This window comes from Sinocyclocheilus anshuiensis, unplaced genomic scaffold (assembly GCF_001515605.1).
Source record: "Sinocyclocheilus anshuiensis isolate Anshui unplaced genomic scaffold, SAMN03320099.WGS_v1.1 scaffold915, whole genome shotgun sequence".
Taxonomy (NCBI): domain Eukaryota; kingdom Metazoa; phylum Chordata; class Actinopteri; order Cypriniformes; family Cyprinidae; genus Sinocyclocheilus; species Sinocyclocheilus anshuiensis.
Genome location: NW_015542378.1, coordinates 80861 through 100681, shown reverse-complemented (window position 1 = coordinate 100681; position 19821 = coordinate 80861). Strand labels below are relative to the sequence as shown.

Sequence of the window (19821 nt, the reverse complement as noted above, 5' to 3'; positions counted from 1 at the left end):
ATTTATTTTTATATATATATATTGTGTGTATATATATATATATATATATATATATATATATATATATATATGCTTCTGAATTGGATTCCAGTATTGTTCCAATGTATGACCTCAACGATGGTCTTATACTACTGACCACCCAGATCTAAACAATGATTTATACTTCAAAGAGGCTAACACAAATGACCACACTTAGCAAAGGCCTTCAAAACATATGTGCACTCCACATGAAAGTTCTTCAGCCTTGTTTAAAGACAGCGAGCTGCTTTTAAGGCAGTTACAGGGTGAAATGGATAGGGTACGTGCAGGATCGCAATCAAGGGACATTTTTTAAATGAAAAGTGAACATGCATGTTAACGCCAAACAGGCTTGGGTTTCACAACCCCGTCCAATCAGGAAGAGTGGATTATAGTGGAAGAGGTGATAACAGAGGAATTTAATGGACACATGGGGGTATGGATCCCATTTCACTGGCACACGTGCTTAGAAACTATGACATGTTAAAATGTGCGGAAACACATCTGAAGAAAGTTTAGCTTTCGCTGACTGAAAATATCAAGGCATAAAAGATGATATGTAATGAGAAATCAACCAAAGAAAATATCAGAACACCAAATTTAAGGGATGGAGATAAGATAACAGTGTGAATTTCAGCCATGCTCACATATCAACAGACCCATCATGAGCCTCCTTGGTGTATCAGTGTGCACACAGATAAAGCTCGTGTTGGTCTGTTGTCTCTGGAGTATCGAGCCTTGTTGTTAGCACCAGGGCTAATTTACTGCCGCATTGTAAAGTGCACTGTCAGCGTCTGGTGTAATCCTGCTTTGTGTGTTTACACCCTGTGGAAACGAGGCTACGAGCAATTCAAGAGTCTGCAAACTATGTGTTGAAGGATATCACACACACTTCAGTGGATCACAGTTTATTCTATCTCTCCAAACAGCCTTCAGTAAAAGCCTGACTATTTTTACCACTAGTCAGAGGTGAGAGCCCCTCAGCACCAGAGCAGAGAGAGGTGTTATCATAAACAAAACCCACAGAGAGAGTTTCAATGTGGACATAAATTTCAAAACTATATGTGTATGTACCAGGTGCTCCTGTAGACCTAGATTTTTGCTGCATTCTGCCGTGTTTTTTGTTTTTTTTCTCCTGTACAGCAGTTGCAAAGCACCAACTCTCTGCACTAAAGGATTTTTCAAGATCACACAGCTGAAACTGTGTGAAAAACAAATCCCCATTTTGCAATTGAAAATCAGGCAGCGCTGGATTCAGAATGCAAGAACAGCCTAAGGCTGCAGGAGGTAACGTGTTGATTTATTTGATGGAAAACTGTTGGCAGATTTGTGTGGTTACATGGCTTCTCTAAAGAGCTGGCCACAGATCCAATTATGATAATATCAGTTTGATTACTGCTCTGTCAGAACACTGGAGTGAGAGTTTGAGGAAAAGAACACAAGAGGAAAAAAAAACCTCATTAATCTCTGTGAAATGAAAACAGATTATGTTAGTGCCTTTTTATGCAATGACGCACTCTCGCACCCTCATCTGCACGGTTTAACTGTTTATTTCTAGTTTAGAGGAAATACAAATGTGTTGGCTTACTAATATGTAGCCTCCTAGTGTGTGGTTTTAGAAAAAAATACGTTTATTTACTAATTATTGCACAATAGGAGCAAACCAGCTGTATGTGTGCATGTGTGGTGCTAATGAGGTGAGAGATAATGCAGGCTTTTGCAGTTAAATGAACCACCCACACCTACTGTGCTAGGGAGGAAAGAAACACACAAAAATGTCACAAATATAAAGCACACACATATGTATCCCTGTATATAAAGGAATACAATTTCTAAAAAAATAAGGATAGATAGATAGATAGATAGATAGATAGATAGAACAGCTGCCGATATTAATGCTATTGGGGACAGGGGGAGGGAGGTTAAAACAAGTCCAGGTCTGGACCAAGAAAAGCGGGAGAAGAAAAAGTTGCAAGACACAAAAAAAACTTAAAAGCCTCCAACGATCCTCTCACCTCACTTCTTTTACTTTGGCAGAGGGCAAAAGAAAAGGGAGGGAGGGAGGAAAGGGGTTGAGAAAGACAAGCAGGCAAGCTCTCGGAAGAACAATAGCCTTTCTTGCCTGTTTTGATTTATTAGGGTGCTTCTTTTTAGACATTCCGTCAGCAAACAGGCAAAGCTTTGACACCGGGGCCCTCTATTTTCCCCTCTTTTCTTTGAAAACCGAGCATTGTCCTTCAATGATCTGAAAGAGCAAGGGCCGTGGAGAGGCCATAGAGGAAAGGGGGAAGGGTGACCACTGAAGGATAAGTGGAAAGCACTTCTTTAGCTCTCTCATGGCTGGGCGAGGTGAGGCTGTGGAGAGCTCTTGAGCTGAACGTGTGCCTCAAGTGCCTCTCCGGCACATGGCGCACACTACACTGGAGCAGGTAAAGATACGCTGCATATTAATTATTAAAATGGGGATTAGAAAGTGGATATGAGTGCTTGAAATGATTCTACTGATAAAAAGGGTCACTCCTCTCAAATGATGAGGCAAGGTCAAAGATTGCTCCCGCCTCTTGGGTTTTCTGTCGTAATTCATTCCTAGTACAATTCTGCCCATGACCTAATGGTCATATCTGCTCTGGATCAACTTTGGAAGTGCGCTTAGTGGGTCTTGTTTAAGCTGGAGAGAACGGTAAGTCAGAAAGTTCGCTTTTTTTACTCCAATATAGGATCAGAATGACCCTGAGGGGCATGTTGAAAGGCTTTTTATCCAGTAGAGATAAATCAACAAAGGGAGAAAATGACAGACGTAAGCACAAGAGAGAACAAAAGACACAGAAGAGAGTTTTTATAACAATGTTTTTGTCTTCTGTCGAATTTGGTTTGTTAAGAAGAGCCTGTTTTTCTTAAAGTAGACACAGTAGCCCCCCAAAAAGCCCCTAAGCTTGCTTTATCTATGATCTCATTGCTTTCAAGTGACAAGGATTATAGTATATCTGTCTTTCAACCATTGTTATGGTTATATTCTGCTCAGCTTTTTCTTCTTTTGCTGTGCATTTTTTCTTTTGTATACGCAAACTGATTGGGACTAGAAGCATGTTTTATATCTAGTGCTTTCAAGTCTTGGAGGGATTAGAGAAACACAGACATACCTGCACTTTGGTTCTGCAAAGCAAGTCAAAACAGACACAACTTTGAAACACCTGTGCGTGTGTCTTTGATAGACATGTCCTAAGCATAAGAACTTACCGCTGCTGCAGTAGCGGCAAGTTGAAGAGCTGTTTGAGTAAGCTGCAGTGTAATAAAGTCTCAGCAGTCAAATAAACTTAAATTAATTGCCAATGAGTTTAACAGCTTAGCTGCTTGGGCTTGGTACACTAGAAAGATAAAACTCCCGAGCCGCAAAGCAGTTCCAGCAGTCCTTGTGCCAGAATGGTAGTGTGAGAGTTTGCCTGTGCACAAGAGTCAAAATGTGTCAATCATTAAGGGTTAGTTCACTCAAAAATTATTATTTTATCATTATTAATTCCCTCTCATTTTGTCCCAAAGCTTACACATATATATATATATATATATATATATATATACACATACATCTGCAACTAGTGGTTCACACACTTCAGCCTCTGTTTCATAATCAGACTATTGATTACAGTGTTCTAACCCCAGACTACCGGTGTATGAAGTGGAGGATGGAAAAAAAACAGAACTGACATTCAAGCATGAACAGATGATGGCTAATACTAGAAAAGAAACAGAGGGCTTGTTCAGGAGAAAGTCCGCTGCCACTTCATGATGAGAGTGAGCTGATAAGCGACTGTCTCTCTTTGGGCTGAATCATTTTATGACTAAATTGTGTTTTTGACCTTCTTAAAGTTCTGAGGCACTAGTTTGAAGCTTGAAGCTTAAAGGTATAGTTCACCCAAAAATGAAAATTACCCCATGATTTACTTACCCTCAAGCCATTTTAGGTGTATATGACTTTCTTCTTTCAGATGAATACAATCAGAGTTATATTTAAAAACTCTCTTGTGAACGCATGTATGCAGTTAGCGGAAGCTAGAGATTAAGGTTTATAAAGTTTTAAATATGGATATTTTTCTTACAAAAAGCACATCGATTCACTTCCCCCCGGAGCTGTGTGGGGCACTTTTTATGTTAGATGGATGCAGTTTATTGGACATCTATTGGACTATTGAATATTGCCTATTCACTGCCATTATAAAGCTTGGAAGAGCCAGGACATTTTTAAATATAACTCCGATTGTATTCGTCTGAAAGAAGAAAGTCATATTCACCAAGGATTGCTTGATGGTGAGTAAATCATGGGGTAATTTTAATTTTTGGGTGAACTATCCCTTTAACATCAAGCGACTACTGGAACAACTGTGAGAGCAGGATCACTTCTTTAGCGTGTCTAGAGAGCCTGCCGGGAGATTGTCTTCAACAGAGGCTGTGTGGCTACATCTGGTAAATCCAGGCACCTCCCAGGCCACTCCATACAGACAATATTTTCTGCTCTGTTGTCATAGCGACCTGAGCGAGGCTGTAGTTTTGAAATACACCCCGTGGAGTCTGGAGCCTTGACATTATATTTAACCGCAGAGCAAAACTGCAGCCGTAAATCTGTGGAGCAAAGCTGGATTTTATAGCACAAGCACCAGGAGAATGGTAATGGGGTGGCGAGGAGAGAAAAGAAAGAGAAAAATACAGAGCGAAAGAGCCAGGATGAGCATGTGTGTAACAGCGTTAAGTTACCACTGTATTTGGAGAGGTACGCAGCCACTTAGAGCCTCCTGACAGTTGGTTTCCTACATGAGAATTGCCAGAGATCTCTTCTTAACCTGCAAAGCTGAAGCCACGAGACTGTAGATTGCACAGCCATGAGTGTTTTATGAATACCCCAGCTTCTGACGGCTATACTTTACCTTTACCTTTTCCTTGCCTAACCTTTCTCGTTCCATGTCTAGATCTTCCTCAGGTTTCTCCTCAGCCTCTGATCTTTGCCATGTAACCCTGACGTGAACATAAAGAGGTGTAAACGACCGTCTCCATCGGGCCCGTCTAAGGTGTTGGTGTGTCTTAGCTTCAGTTTCTGACATTCTCGCTGACGGATCGTGTCACTAGATCTGCATCCGACGGACGGAGAAAGCCTCTCTCACGTGGAGTGACTGCTCTGATGGATAAATAATGAAAGAACGGGGAGGATTGCAGACACATCTGACCTGCCTTTCTCCAAGAATAGACACACTCTTCCTTTAGAGTCATCTCTAAAGAGGGTTATACCTTAATGCTGATCTAGTTTCTCATTAAATTATTATGCCTGAGCTAGCAGCCAGTTTTAAGACTTTCTGAAAACTACTTTATCTGTGTCTTTGAGGCTAAAAACATCTGCATGAAACTGTGAACGGTTGGTCCCTCAACACTAAAGAGAAACATTGAGTTGTTTAATCTGTATATTTTCTCTCTCAAACCAGGGGGCTTTGGTTTTGGAATGAAGACTGGTCTGCTTTAGGGTGTCAAGGGATGAAAAATATATTTAGGTCTCCCTGTAGTGTTGTATATATAAAGACATTGGACATAAAGTGAGTATCGTGAGAGAGGGTAGGCTACACTATCTACTCAGCAGTCATACTGAGGTCTAGCCTTGACTTGTGCCAACCATAATTTCAGGCCCATTTTCTTTCTTCTTTTCTTTCTCTCTCTCTCGCTCTCAAACTAATTCGAAAGCACAGCAGCCTATGAGAAGGTCAGAACACGCATAAATCACTGAGACCTCAGGCTCTGTATGTTGCAGTCTGCCCAGACTCTGTTTCAGCTTTATTTGCTGCCATTCAACACCTACCAAAATCTCTTTAAAACAAGAGTGGGGTGTGTTTTCTGCTGTCCGGGCCGCACATTGAGTTACGGCCCTACGGTCATGCCAGCTGAGTAGAATTACTGTGTTAGTGACAAGGCTGCACAAGCAGAGGCTGCCGTCAGCTCTGAATAAAAGATGGAGGGATGAGACGGGGTAGTAAAGTGCACTTTTCTCTCACTCAGGTATGCATTTTACAAAGCTGTAGCATGTGCTGAAGAGCCATTTGTAGGACTGGGAACTTTGACTTTATTGGAGAGGTGTTTCTGCGATATTAGAGTCATACCTAAAAAAGTGAGTAGGATGAATTTGTCTCTGCTTACCTGGCCCAAGTCAAAAGAGTCGAAACCCAAGCCTTTATGATATTTTAGTCTCTAGATAATGCTCAGGTTGCTCCTTTAATTAATGCAAGTCAGTTTTTTCCCTTTTTAATGTCTTTTAGGCAAAAATCACAAGCCTAATCACTTAGAAAAGTATTTTAGTATACCGCAATATAGTGAGGTTTAGGACAAAAATAGCGTAAATCATTATTTTGTAAATGAATATGTATTGATAAAAAACAAATGAAGAAAACATTTTAAGTAAAATAAATTCAGAACATCTAATAACAACAAAAATACTAGAACTAACCTTGAACCATCTTTAAGCTGTTTTTAGTGTTTGCTATAAAGGTGTGGACCCAAAAATGTAAAAAAAAAAAAAAAAAAAGAAATCTGGGTCAAATTTAATCCAGTAGGCATTTAAGCTGCCAAAGGGGTTTGTCTAACTGTGATGTGTATAGAGTGGGTAGAGAAAAGAATCACCCCCCTTTAAAATGATCACATTTTGTTGCTTTGCAGCCTGAAATGAAGACGGACACAGTTTTTGTTTTATCCAGCTGTATTTACTCAGTGCAACATATAATATCCAACATGTAAGATATAACCAATATAACACCAACATGTCATAGATGTAACACCAACATGTCAGAAAAACAACAACAACAACAACAATCACTTAGATGGAAAAAGGATCACCCCTCTCGTGTCAGTACTTTGTTGAACCACCTTTTGCTTTAATTACAGCCTTCAGTCTGTTGGGATTTGTCTCTACTAACTTTGTACATCTAGACTTTGCAATATTTGCCCACTCTTCTTTGCAGAACTACTCAAGTTCAGTTAAGTTCGATGGTGACTATTTGTGGACTGCAGTCTTCAAGTCATTCCACAGATTCTCAGTTAGGTTTAAGTCTGGGCTCTGACTAGGCCATGCAAGGACATTCACCTTTTTCTCCTTCAACCACTGTGTGGTCAGTTTTGTTGTGTGCTTTGGGTCATTGTCATGTTGGAAGGTAAACCTTCTCCCCATTGACAACTTTCTGGCAGAGGGCAGCAGATTTTCCTCAAGAATTTGACCATATTTTGCCCCATCCATTTTTCCTTCTAGCCTGACAAGTTTTTCCTTCAATCATTTTTCCAACTCAGTAATTCTGTTTTATTTTGTATTTTGTTGGTGTTATATCTTTCACTTGGTGTTGGTGTTATAATTTTAACTTTCTTCATTTCAGGCTGCAAAGCAAAAAAAAAAAAAGATTATTTTAAATGGGGGTGATACTTGTCTATACCCACTATACATTACCATTATTATGTAATTAAAAACAAAATAATTATTGCTGGTCCTGGATGATAATTGCAAACTACTTTAATATATTTACAACGATAAATTATTATGCTGATATTAACCAAAACCCTACTGTGTCTAGGTTAGTTCCAAACTTTTATTTGGCAAATGGAAATCCTGAAAATAAAATACAATTTTAGCAAACCCAGAACTTAAGATAACTCTATTTAAACTCTATTTAAAAATAGACTTCATTACTATCCAAATTGCCTAATGCATATAATTACATATCCTGTATTCAGTACTGACTGCCCCCTGTACTCTCGCAGTAACTCCACAAACAATAGCCTTCCCATTTAATTTACATTAGTTATTAGCTGTGATCAAGCCAGTACCCCAGTGTTTATCTTGCTCTTGCTAATCCGCAGTGATAAGCTTGTTTACTTTGGGTGTCAGTAGAGGGTGTTAATGGACTCAGTCCCACACTTCATTTACATTCCCACTGAGTGACACAACAAATCTCTAGACCGTTAGCGGTGTTTAGTGTAACTTGCCTTGATGAGGTTTTAGCTTGTTTACTAAGCTATAAAGGCTATTAGCAAAGCTACAAAGCCAAAGAGTGTGCAGATTTGCCTGAAGTCTAAATGAATAGATTTTTTTTTCAACATACAATTCAAATATACATACAATTGATGTACACAAATCTAAACATTTCAAGTGACTCACTAGGATCAATGCTGAAAAGTAAAAAACTCCTGCTGGCATTTTAAAAAGATAATCTCATCAGACAGTAGGATATCTCACTAAACTGTTGTAAAATTGGCATGGAGATTTCCAAGATTTCAATCCTTTTTTAACTTTTCAAAGCCATCACACTCAAACACAAGAACACACATGCACGCACCTATTACATCCTGTTTTGCTTGGCACACAATCTGCTCCAGCTGAGGAGCTTTTGAAGACAGGTGAGCTTTAAAGAGCTGGGAATTTCCTCCAAGTCTATCAACCGGTTACATCAGAGGCTTACGGCACAGCTGCGTTACTTTGACGCTGAGGGTTAATGGTTTACAAATTCCTCCAGACTAGCATTCTTCATTGCTAACCCACAACTAGCTAAATTATGTGGTGATAGCACCAGAGCTGACAATGAAACTGCACGTATAAGACAAGATTACTAAAAAGAGCATACAGCTCTCTGCTAAGGCAACTCCGCGAACGTTTTTTGGACGATAGCCTAGTTACAGTCCGCTTTGGTATCTCAGTGCCAGTTGAAGACAATATAACTGGCGTGAAACACAAAGAGATCACTATCAAACGCTTCTGCTGAAAGTAATCAGCCAGGTGCGGATGTCACAGGTGTAATTTGATTTCAGGGGTTGCTATTTCAGCAGGCATGTTGATGTATTGTGAATACGATGACAACTGTTTCTGCTTTCCTTTCTCTCTGCTGTCCGCGTTCCAGAAGGCCTTACGGTCCCACAAGAAACAAGATTTAAAATCTTGGTGCCAAGAGGACAAGCCATTCAACCACATAATGTGGATTTGAAGAGACATTTGAGAAATGGGCTATGAAACCAAGAAAAAGCAGCAAACGAATAACTCGCTAGCTTGGTTTGTTAAAAAAAAAAAAAAAACATGATATGACTTCAATATGACTATTGGTTGCTGATGAATATTCATACAGTACTATGGAATAGTGATGCAATTAAGGATGCACTGATATTAAATTTCTGACTGATATGTATAATTATACTTATGTTATGACCAATAAGTAAAAAAGGGGCAATTGCATTCTAAAACGAAAAAAACAACAACAATATAATATAATATAATATCCAGAGACTCTATGAAGTAGAGAGTGACAAGAGTACATCTGTTCATTACTAACAATGTAGAAAAGTAATTCTCACTATAAAAATTATGACATACAGACGTGTCACGTTTTTACTTATTTTCTAATAGCTGGTTATTTTCCTAGAAGAGCGAGAGAGAAAGAAAACAATGCAAAAAGCTAAAAAGAGAAAGTGCGAGGACAAAAGTGGTGACAGTTCCTGGGCTACAGGGTGACACTGGTTTGTTGCCCTGGAGCTCACCTCATGTGGTGCTCCTCTGGGTACATCAGCAGAGTGTGTGTGTGTGTGTGTGTGTGTGTGTGTGTTCCTTCAATTGTCTGCTCTTTTCTCGCTGAGGTTAATAGAAACCTCAGGGGGTCTCTACTTCTCCCTGATCCTCTGCTTTTCACTTTCTTCAGACAGAAAGACACATACACACAAACAGTGCCTTTAAAAAAAATCATCTACGGTCATCAGTTATATAGCATCACTTTAAGTTTATTTCTACAGTCTTTTTACAGTCACTTCTTTCTCACTCCTTGTGCTAATAATCCTCCTCAGGGCGTCAAACTTTCAGAAAATGAGCTCTGATGATCACACACTTGGGAGGAGACAGACCTGGCAGGAGACATGGGCCAACAATTACCGGACCATACTGGCAGCCACGTGCTGTAGCCCCCAGGCTCCTGTAAATGCTGTTTATTTAGCTACAATGAATGAGCTTGTTGAAAAAAGAGGGCTAGCATTATTCTGACATTCGACATCCAAATTATCACCTCTTTTAAAAAGGGTCCAATTCACGGCAAGCTCAGAGGGAGGGTCCGTAAACAACAGGCCACTCAAATCAAATAAAAGGTGGAAGGGGAAGGGTTTTATCTAGCATATTTCTCTTGTTTTCAGCTGTCCAATCAACCAGAGAAAGTATATGTAAATCATTTCCAATAGGAAGAAAAAAGTTGAACAGTTATAAACAAGCCCTTATCCTCTATTTGTCATTGTTTGCGTATGTTGGGTGTTTGAATGCGTGTATAAGAGACAATATTTCAGTAGGAGGATTAGAAACATGAGCGTTTGACATCGAGTTCCTGTCTGCCTTTATTTGATCCTCCAGCAGGAGGTTCCTGCTAAGGACGGCCATGTTATTTTGCTTTTCTCTGGAGGAGACTGTAGTTTCTCAATAGCAGACCACCACAGTGGGCCTCTACTGTCCACCTCTCCATAGGCCATCCCTTTCACAATTAGCCGGTGGTAATTTGGCGAATGAAAGCCCCTTTCTCCAGACTAAGACCCTCCCTGCTTGGTCTACCCTACTGGTAAAGCCATGCCAGCTCAAGTAGGGGCCCACTCTCTCTCTCTGACCAATGTGCCCAGTAGGGGGTGGCCTTATGTGGGCACTGAGGCCTACAACAACCCCGCCTCTGACGGGAAGACTAGAGCTTGATGAGGGGCCCAACTCTAATATGGGGTACAAGGAGAGAAGACATGTACAAGAGGGGCTTTGTGTGTGCTCTTCAACAATCACACACCATCATATTTAACACAAAATGTGAGGTTTAGCGGAAATACAAAGAGGAGATGAAAGAGAAGGTAATTTGGACAGAAATATCAAAGTGGTTCACTTCTCAGAAGTGTGAGAGATGAGTTCAACGAGAAGAGAAAGCAGAAACGGAGCTGAGGCCGAACACAAAAGCAGAATAAGCCTTTGGTCTAAAGGATGCTGAGCAGTTTTGCCAACACTAAAGCATCATTTGGAGGCAGTCCTTTGAATGTCCTCAGTCAGCTCTGCTCAGGCTCTCAATAGAGGATGTCAACCTGCTGACTGCTGAACGGATGACCGGTCAAGGTTCAGATCCAGCTGAGAGGAGGAAGTCTATTCTACTATGAGACCGAACAGCTTTCATGGATGCTGCTCCTTAATCCTGACCTGGGATCAGTTTATAGTTTCAAATTACAGCAATTACCAAAGTGACTATATACACAGACACACACACACACACACACAACATATTTGCATTTAATTCCCATCAATTTTGGAATCTAATAACCGTGTGTGTTCAGGCAGGATGAGGGCTTGGTCGGGTCTCACCTGCAGTGCAGATGGTCTTTACAGAGGAAATGTTGCTCAGCTGATTCATAGACAACCCGAGCCACAAAGATCTTTAACCCAACACCACACAGTGCCCGCCACAGCGTAAACTAATCAATACATGTAGTCCCACAGGGTCTAAGCTGGCTTGAGTCATTACTTTCTGCTTATCTGTGTGAGTGTGGGGGTGTACATTTCTTCAACAGAAGTCACCAACCATCATACTGCACACTTACTGCAACAACAAAATTGACATAGTATGGTAAAAATAGACTTTCCAATAAGCACAATCTTCGTTTGAACAGTCTAAATCAGGGCTGTCCAAACTCGGTCCTGGAGGGCCGGCGTCCTGCAGAGTTTAGCTCCAACCCTAATTAAACACACCTGAACCAGCTAATCAAGCTCTTACTAGGCATAGAAACTTCCAGTCAGGTGTGTTGAGGCAAGTTGGAGCTAAACTCTGCAGGACACCGGCCCTCCAGGACCGAGTTTGGACAGCCCTGGTCTAAATCCTTAGAATGATCTTTTAATTTATGTCAGTGTGGCAAGAAAATACATTTTCTATAGAGTTGTTCTCATGGGCTGCATGCAATATATATATATTAAAAAAAAAAAGTAAACAGTGTAGTCCGATTCACAAACAACTGACTCCTTCACTAAAATAACTCACTGAATCCATCAGAGACGTCATCAAATCAAGTTATTACTCTCAGTGATTAAATATTTAAATAAAATATACTAAAATAATAAAGCAATATAATATAATATACTATGCTCTGTTGTTCATTTTTAAATAGATATTTTTGTAATGTACCAAATTAGAAGCTTCCCTGTTTAATTTTTAAATAAATTAGTTAACATTAGTTAAAACTTTTTTCATATGCAAGTTAAATAGTCAATATAAGACAATTGAATTATGTCCAAATGAATCAGAATCTAATCATATTGTGACCCTGTGAATAAATATCTGTATCGATACCCAGTCCAAGCAGTCAACTACAGCTCACTGTTTACAAAATACCCTGTAGGCACAGCCAAACCTTAGTTTGATCTCACCCGGTACCACTTAGACATGGTGGCCCCTGCATTGTACAATCAGGAAGGAGGGGGTCACTGGCCACAGCGTCCGTATGGGTCACCTACATGGTGGCGTGAACACCCCATGGAGTGTGGGTACAAAAGCAGAGGCATCCATCCAGAACTAGCCATTCCACGGATGGAAGTGCGCATCTGGACAAGGTGGCAAGGGGTCGCAGCCCTCCAAGCACTTCAGAACTTTCAAGTGACATGCTTCCGAGAGCGTTCCCTGGTCCGACAGCGGAACGGGATTTTCTGCAGAGCATTTCCCTTTTATGGAACAGTGCTCCACTTGTCCTTTTGTTGGTCAGCAGTTACAGACCGTGTTGCTTAATAGCTGCTATTCAGAATACACACCCTTAATCTCAGGATGGACTCGGGGATTGCACACAAAATAACTGCATTGTGCTACTACATACCTGACTTTCAAACACTCACTGGAAAAAGATACACAGACTAAAAGTTACCAGTTGTATGAAGAGTGTGTGTTTACTGTATGGTTGACTAACAAACAAGGAGTCATCGACTACAAAAACTGCTCTGGTAGATTTGAAAATTATGTAATAGTAAGTCAAACCCCACAACATTCGCTGTTCCAGCTGGGACCCTGTCTGTCTGGGTGGGTCGGTGGGATTTCTGAGAAGCCAACTCAACTGCTTATTAAATCGCAGTCTCCGCAAAAAAGCAGTAAAACCAGCAGAGATTTTGCAAGGTCTCACAAATCAGAAAAGTAGTTGAAACCGAAAACTGCGAAAGGACAATTGCCAAAGTTATTACTCAATTCAATCCACTACGACTTTAGCTATTCATACTGTAATATCTCTTACAAATAAACTGGCAGTTGTTACAAACTCTACATTGACCAGACATTTTTGGGAGAAGATCATAACAAAATGTGAAGTGCCTGCAGATAATGCTTGAATGTCTATGAATCATACACCAGACTTACAGTCTCTAAAACAGACTGAACAGGTCTAACCAGTACTGAGGAACAAAAGCTCATCTGCCATGTCTTTTTCGCTAGCTCTCTGTAGCACAGAAAGGTATATAAAGGTCAATCACAACTTTCTGATAAACAGAGTTAATCCACAGTAAAAACACCTTATTAAAAATGACTTGCAAACTTTCCGTGTGCTGCATTATTTTAAAAATGCATTTCTGCACTATGAACTCTCTTTTCCATTACACAGCAAATCACTTTGCTGAGTATGAGACACTCTAAAACTCAGAATCAGAGTCCTGTTTAGTCTTGTGAGAGAGACAATTTAAAAAAAATAAACACTTTGGCCATATCACTTCTTTAAAAAGACAAGAATGGACTCAAAGGTCCTGTCAGCACAGAGAGTTCACCTCAAGCGCTCTGTCTGTCTGCACACAATCTCCCACACTGTTTTAGATCAGGTCACACGGAGACATCAGAGACAGAAAAAAAGTGAGAGCAAAAAAGAAAACAGTAAACACATAAGTCTGCATTTGTTTGTGCCCCGTATCTTCAGCCCAAACAGCAGTGGCCAGATATAGAATTTCACTTTGGCATTGAATGTCCAACTCAAACCAGCTGCAATGGCATGTGAATCCTGTAACACTTGAGACAGAAAACTTTCTCGTAAGAGTGGAAAACAAGCATTATACCCTTCAACTCCCTTGTAATTTATCAGTTGTGTTTACTCGACAGAGGCTTTTGTGAAGTTACTTTCAATCAACTATGTAACTTGGTAAAGACTCTGCTCTGAATTTGAAGCATTGTTTTTATTTAGAAGGAAAACAATTGGATAAAAAAGCATTTTTGAAGAAAATCCCACATCCACTGACCAAATACGTTTTTAATAAAACTTCAAATAAAACGTTTTCCAGAAAGAAAAAAAAAAATTCTTAAAAAAAAAGAAAAGCGACAGCTGCCCTGAATCTCTTTTTGGCAAAAAATAATTTGTTTCGACATGGTAAAAAATGTAATAGAAATAATCAAAGTTGAACACTTCTGACCACTTTATTTTCTTTTTATACATGGTTTAAAAGATAGCATAATCCATCAATAAATTGAATACAGCAAATGAACAACATGTTTAAAGAATCTGAACAATTTTGGGACAATCTTGACTGATTTTGCTGGATCAGCCTGAATTTGCATTAGACTGAAGTGAGGCCCTGGCATTTAAATAATTAATCAAATAAATATTTTTTCCTCTCAACATGCATGAACATAATTCCCTTTTCATTAAGCTGGACTACCGAGCATTCACTACAACGACCATTCTTGCACCCGTCCTGATTTTTGTTATAGGGGCCCTGAAACGTTGCATATATTTAAAAGCACTGGGCTTTCAACCCCTCAAACCTTTGAAAATCCGTTTAGAGAGACAGGCGTGCAGTCCAGGACTGTTTTATCAACTTATTGAGTGTTTCTCTCCGCTCTGTGTCTGGGGTAAGCAGAGACAGACTCTGGGGCAATAAATCCCCATTTCTTTCTTCAGTTTCATTTTATACAAGCTATACATTTATTTCATTACACTTTACAGTAGAACATTAATGATGTTAACAAATAGTTAATCAAAATGTCATCACATTTAAATAACTGCAACACAGGCCAAAAAGTAACTAAAAAAATCCTAAATCTACTCCGAAAGTTGATTTAAAACAAATGGCCCGAGTTCTAACAGCGAGTGTAATGAATTTACGAGCTCTAATAATGTGTTCTGCCACTTTAGTAGATACAACGAAATGGGCCAATTAAAACTGTCCAAAGCACGCTCAAAAGAAACAGCTATGCGTAACTATAAATAGAAATTATATTTCAAATGCAAGCCGAAAAGTTTAACATTACATTTTACGGTTTGGACAGCACAAAAAAAAAAAAAAAAAAATACAGCTGCACTGAGCTAAACCTACATAAAACACATTATAAACAAGTCTACTATCGTTCACAAGCTACTAATTTCATTGATTCCATTATGTCAAATTACTTTGATGTATGCTTTTTATTTTCCATTAATTTCTCTTGATTCAGATACAAACACTTGCTCACCGAAAATTAAGGTCAGTCACACTATTAAAATTCTCTCATCATTATCCAACTTTTCAAATCGACAGTTCTGTCATTTATACCCGGTTTAAGGGTTTATTTATTTATCTATTTATTTAAAAAAAAAAAAATGTTCAAATGGCAATGCAAAGTACTTTGATTTAGTTAAGGCATCAACCGACTGAACTTCACTTTCCAATTTTAAAGGTTTATAGTACATTAGCTATATTTACATAATTGTAGAGTAAGACCGAGGTCTTGGGCAAAAAAAAAAATCAGCATTTATGTTTTAAAAGTTATAAAAGTGAACGCAAAAGCAGAAGTCCGTTAACCTGCAATGATCAGTGTGTCCAACAGAGACCACTGCGTAATCTGCGGTCGGGTACGAGTCATCTCTCAAGATATTACAATCACAAAAAAAATGTATCATTACCGACCTATTGTGTTTATTTGAATAGTATCCGTCAGAATTAATGTGTATGTAAATGTCCGTGTTCAACATTAAACTGCGAGTCTAACAGTTCCACAGTAGCAGAAACAGCGGAACCAAAGTAAATGTTTAAACTGGAATCTGAAAACTACCGCTACTGCAACTATGCGTTTATAGATGGCTGAATGCAAACCATACAGAACATGCCATTTACATAATAATAATTACATTTGATTGCCTAGGATGGTTTGAGATCGAGCCAAAGGGTAAAATTACATAATGAATGACAGATACAACAAAAAGGGCCAATGAATGAGGGAGGACAAAGTTGAAAAAATAATAGTGTTTATTTGGTTCACGTTGCTTATTTAATAAGAAATACGCAGCAGCCAAACTATTAAAGCTGAGATATATCATGAATTGAAGGGACAAAAGGCTAGGAATTCAAAAGCCGTGCATATAGCCTATATTCTCCGTTTTTCTCACTTTGAATCTATCGGATGATTTCTTATTTTATAGGAAGGTTAAACAAGTTGTAGGATTCTATCCTTAAACGAAACAATAGCCTAATTTACAATTGTACAAGTGTTCAGAGTTTCAACTCTAAATGTCCCTCTTTAGTAATTAAACTCAAAGTGGTCGTAAAAGGACAACTAAGTTATTAATAGGTTAGTCAATCATATTACCTAAATGTAGCAATTAAACTCAAGTTCGATTTTAGTCAGGATTAAATTAACAGCTCATGTCTCGTTCTGCTCGTACGAGACTTGAGCTGAAAATGCCAACACATTGTTAAAAACTAAATCTGAGGATCAAACAAATAAATAATATTTGACAAATCAAACAAATAAATAATAATGAAATAAAATTCATTAAATAATAAATAGTAATAAAAAAGCTATTTTGGAAAGGGTAGGTTTGTGATCAAAGTGTAGCCTATTTAGTATTTACTTCACTGAAGAACAATATAAGTGAATGGAAGTATGTGTCGTATAAGTGAGCGTAGTTATTAGTAACGTTCTTACCTGTACCAGTCCAGTCCGTTGTCATAGTTACGGTCGAAGAAGTGCGGCTCCGCACCGACCGCGCGAATATCTGGATGCACGCGCAGAAACTCCAGCAGCGCGCGCGTTCCGCCCTTTTTCACGCCGATGATGATCGCCTGAGGCAGCTTCTTACTGCCCGAGCCGTTGGAGAAACTTGACAGCGGGTAAACTCTCCGCCCGTCGTCCCACTCCTCATCTCGGTCCAAATCGACTTCATCTTTACTGAAATCTCTGGGAGCTCTCCGGAACGTAGGCTCATCATAATCTGACTCTACGTCCGTCCACGAGCTCTGCGGTCTGGACAGGAGCTTGGACATCATCAGGTCCGGCCGGCCACTTTCTGCCTCAGCATATTTCCCGAGGAAATCCGTCTCCTTCGCTCGGTTATTATTATTGTCCGCAACTAAACTTGGTGGCATACTGGCACAGTAGCCCACGCAGGAGTACAGCATGTAGACCCAGAGGAGCAGCATGATGAAGAGGAGCCCGAGTTTCTTCTTCACGGGACTGACGGAGAGTGCGTAAAAATGGTGACAGAACAGGCTATATTCCATAAGCCCTGTGAGTGCAGACCATCACACTCCAGCTGGACATATTGACAGGTAGGTACAGTTCTGTCCAGGTCCAGGAAGAGCTTTAGGAATCCCCCCTCAGAAGTCTTTAAAAGCCATTGGAGTCCACAATATAATCCTCAGACGTGAAATAAACTAACCCAACGTGGACGGGACATCTAGGAATGCGATTTTAGTGGGATGTTCTCGGTCATATCTGCGGGAGGAGGCGAGAAAACTAATGAGAACGACCAGTGCACTTGATTCCCAGCCGCAGAAGCTGCTCCCGGCCGCATCCTCCAGTGTCTGAGCGAGCGCTTTCGAGAGAGTAGACCTTATAGAGCGCTGATGCGTTTGATTGACAGCAGGGCCAGCCTACCGCTGAGCACTCAGTTGAATAAAGGCGGAGTTGTTTAAAAACGCAATATAGGAGGGGATTTTAGACAAGACGCTTGGTCGCAGAGCCGATTAAACGCTCTTATTGGATAGAGAAACGTTAGACCGGAATCCTTTTATTCCAGTTTTTGGGAGTTTCCAAAGTGTTACAAATTGTACGCAACTGAACTGTTTAGAAAGGAATCAGGATTTGGGAAGTCCAGCAAAGTTCTCATACAAACTATTAGCCTAGTATGTTTATTTATTAAATCTAGCATATATATTTCATACAAATATATTTATACTTCTTACATTTACTTCTTATTTACTCAAATTTTAATAAACTAAATAATTTAAAAAAGCAATTATTCTTCTATCTTCAGCAAACGTAAAATATGCAGTGTAGATAAAACATGTTTTGGTTTGTTTTTTTTTAACTTTCAAATATATACGTTAATTTATCTATTCAGAAGTCTGAAATAGCCAAAGAATGTAATAAGTGTAATGCAATAAGAAAATCTGCTAGCATTTATTTAATCGCATTAATCTGCGTCAGAAGTGTATTAGTTACGATAAATCTTCATCTGCACACACACGTCAACTAACGCAAATAAAAAAAAAAGGGGTGACACGATATTTTCCCAAATGTCTAAATTCTAAAGAATGCTTTCAATAAAAAAAACTCTATATAAAATCTATAGTTTTTCAATCTTGTTCAGTCTCGCGATCCATCGCGTTTTTGTGATGAAATAATTTTAAATCACATAGAATAAACGGGATATAACTTCATTAAACTATAAAATTACTTTATTATCATATTATTTCTCTAATCTATGAGGTATTTACATTGTCTTTCTATTTTGTAAATATTTATCAATTTAAGAGGTTCAATAAAATAAAGTTTACATCCGCTGCAGTATATATTTTGCAGTCACGCTGCCGACGCATTTGTGGCCGGTTTTGTGTCGTTTTGAATAACATAACAAGCGGCGTTTCAGCTCGTAATAAACTAGGTTTATAAACATGCAGCTTATTATTTACACTGCCTAAAAAGTGAAGAGGAGTGTAGAACACAGCACTTTCCGCGGTCACACACCCTCTGACCAATGAATGTCCATTACTTTTTCTCAGTTGCTCATAATTACTGGATAAAGACATTGTATAACATTTCTAGCTGATTAATTATTTCGAACATCGATAGAAACATTTATATTTAGCCTATAAAAATACTATAGACTTCCTCGTGCCCCGACATTACAGTTTAAAAAATGTCCAGATATTTTCAGATTTTACAGGCTGTGACTTTGGGAAGCTTGCACTTTACACTTCACTTTCATGACAAACTATAGAGAGAGAGAGAGGAAAAAACACAAATGCGTAATTATATTTTAAGCATTATAAATAGTATAATAATTTTAGCATTGTTCATTAAAGTTTTTAAAAAGTGTAACAAATACACACTTCTGCAATTTGAGCCAATATAAAAAAATTGGTTTGAGTCTGAAACATCTTTTTGAATCAAGCAAAGTCTAATTAATGATGTAGGTCCTGCGTGGACAATAATTAATTTAGAATTAGAAAAGAAAAAAACATACAATTGTCAATATCTACTTAGTGAAAAGAAGAGGGTCAGAAAAATAAATAATATCTGGATCTTTTCTGAATAGTGATTTACCACGAATGTAAGTGCCAACAAAATACGAAATGGAAAAACAGACAGAATTCTAGTTTTTATGTTTGATCTTATGTCTCCAAAAATTCATGCAGCTTAAACAGTAGCGCATGTTGCCAAGGTCATGGGCAGAACTACCTACAAAATACCTAACCTGAATGTATTGCAAGCCATTTTGGATAAACGTTTCTGCCTAAATGTGTATAAATGTAGATCAGATGAAACAATCACAAAATGCCTAAGTTCCCTCCAACACATACTGAAGGATGTT

General features: G+C 38.9%; 1 protein-coding gene across 1 annotated transcript in view; it reads right to left on the bottom strand.

The window, feature by feature from the left end:
• The window catches only part of LOC107692452 (heparan sulfate glucosamine 3-O-sulfotransferase 3B1-like), an 18768-nt gene extending 975 nt beyond the window's left edge, over positions 1-17793 (bottom strand). The window contains exon 1 of the mRNA XM_016491498.1: positions 16932-17793. Coding sequence (XP_016346984.1) covers positions 16932-17506 — 575 coding nt within the window. The 5' untranslated portion in view covers positions 17507-17793. The remainder of the gene's footprint in view (positions 1-16931) is intronic.
• Between the last annotated feature and the right edge of the window lie 2028 nt (positions 17794-19821).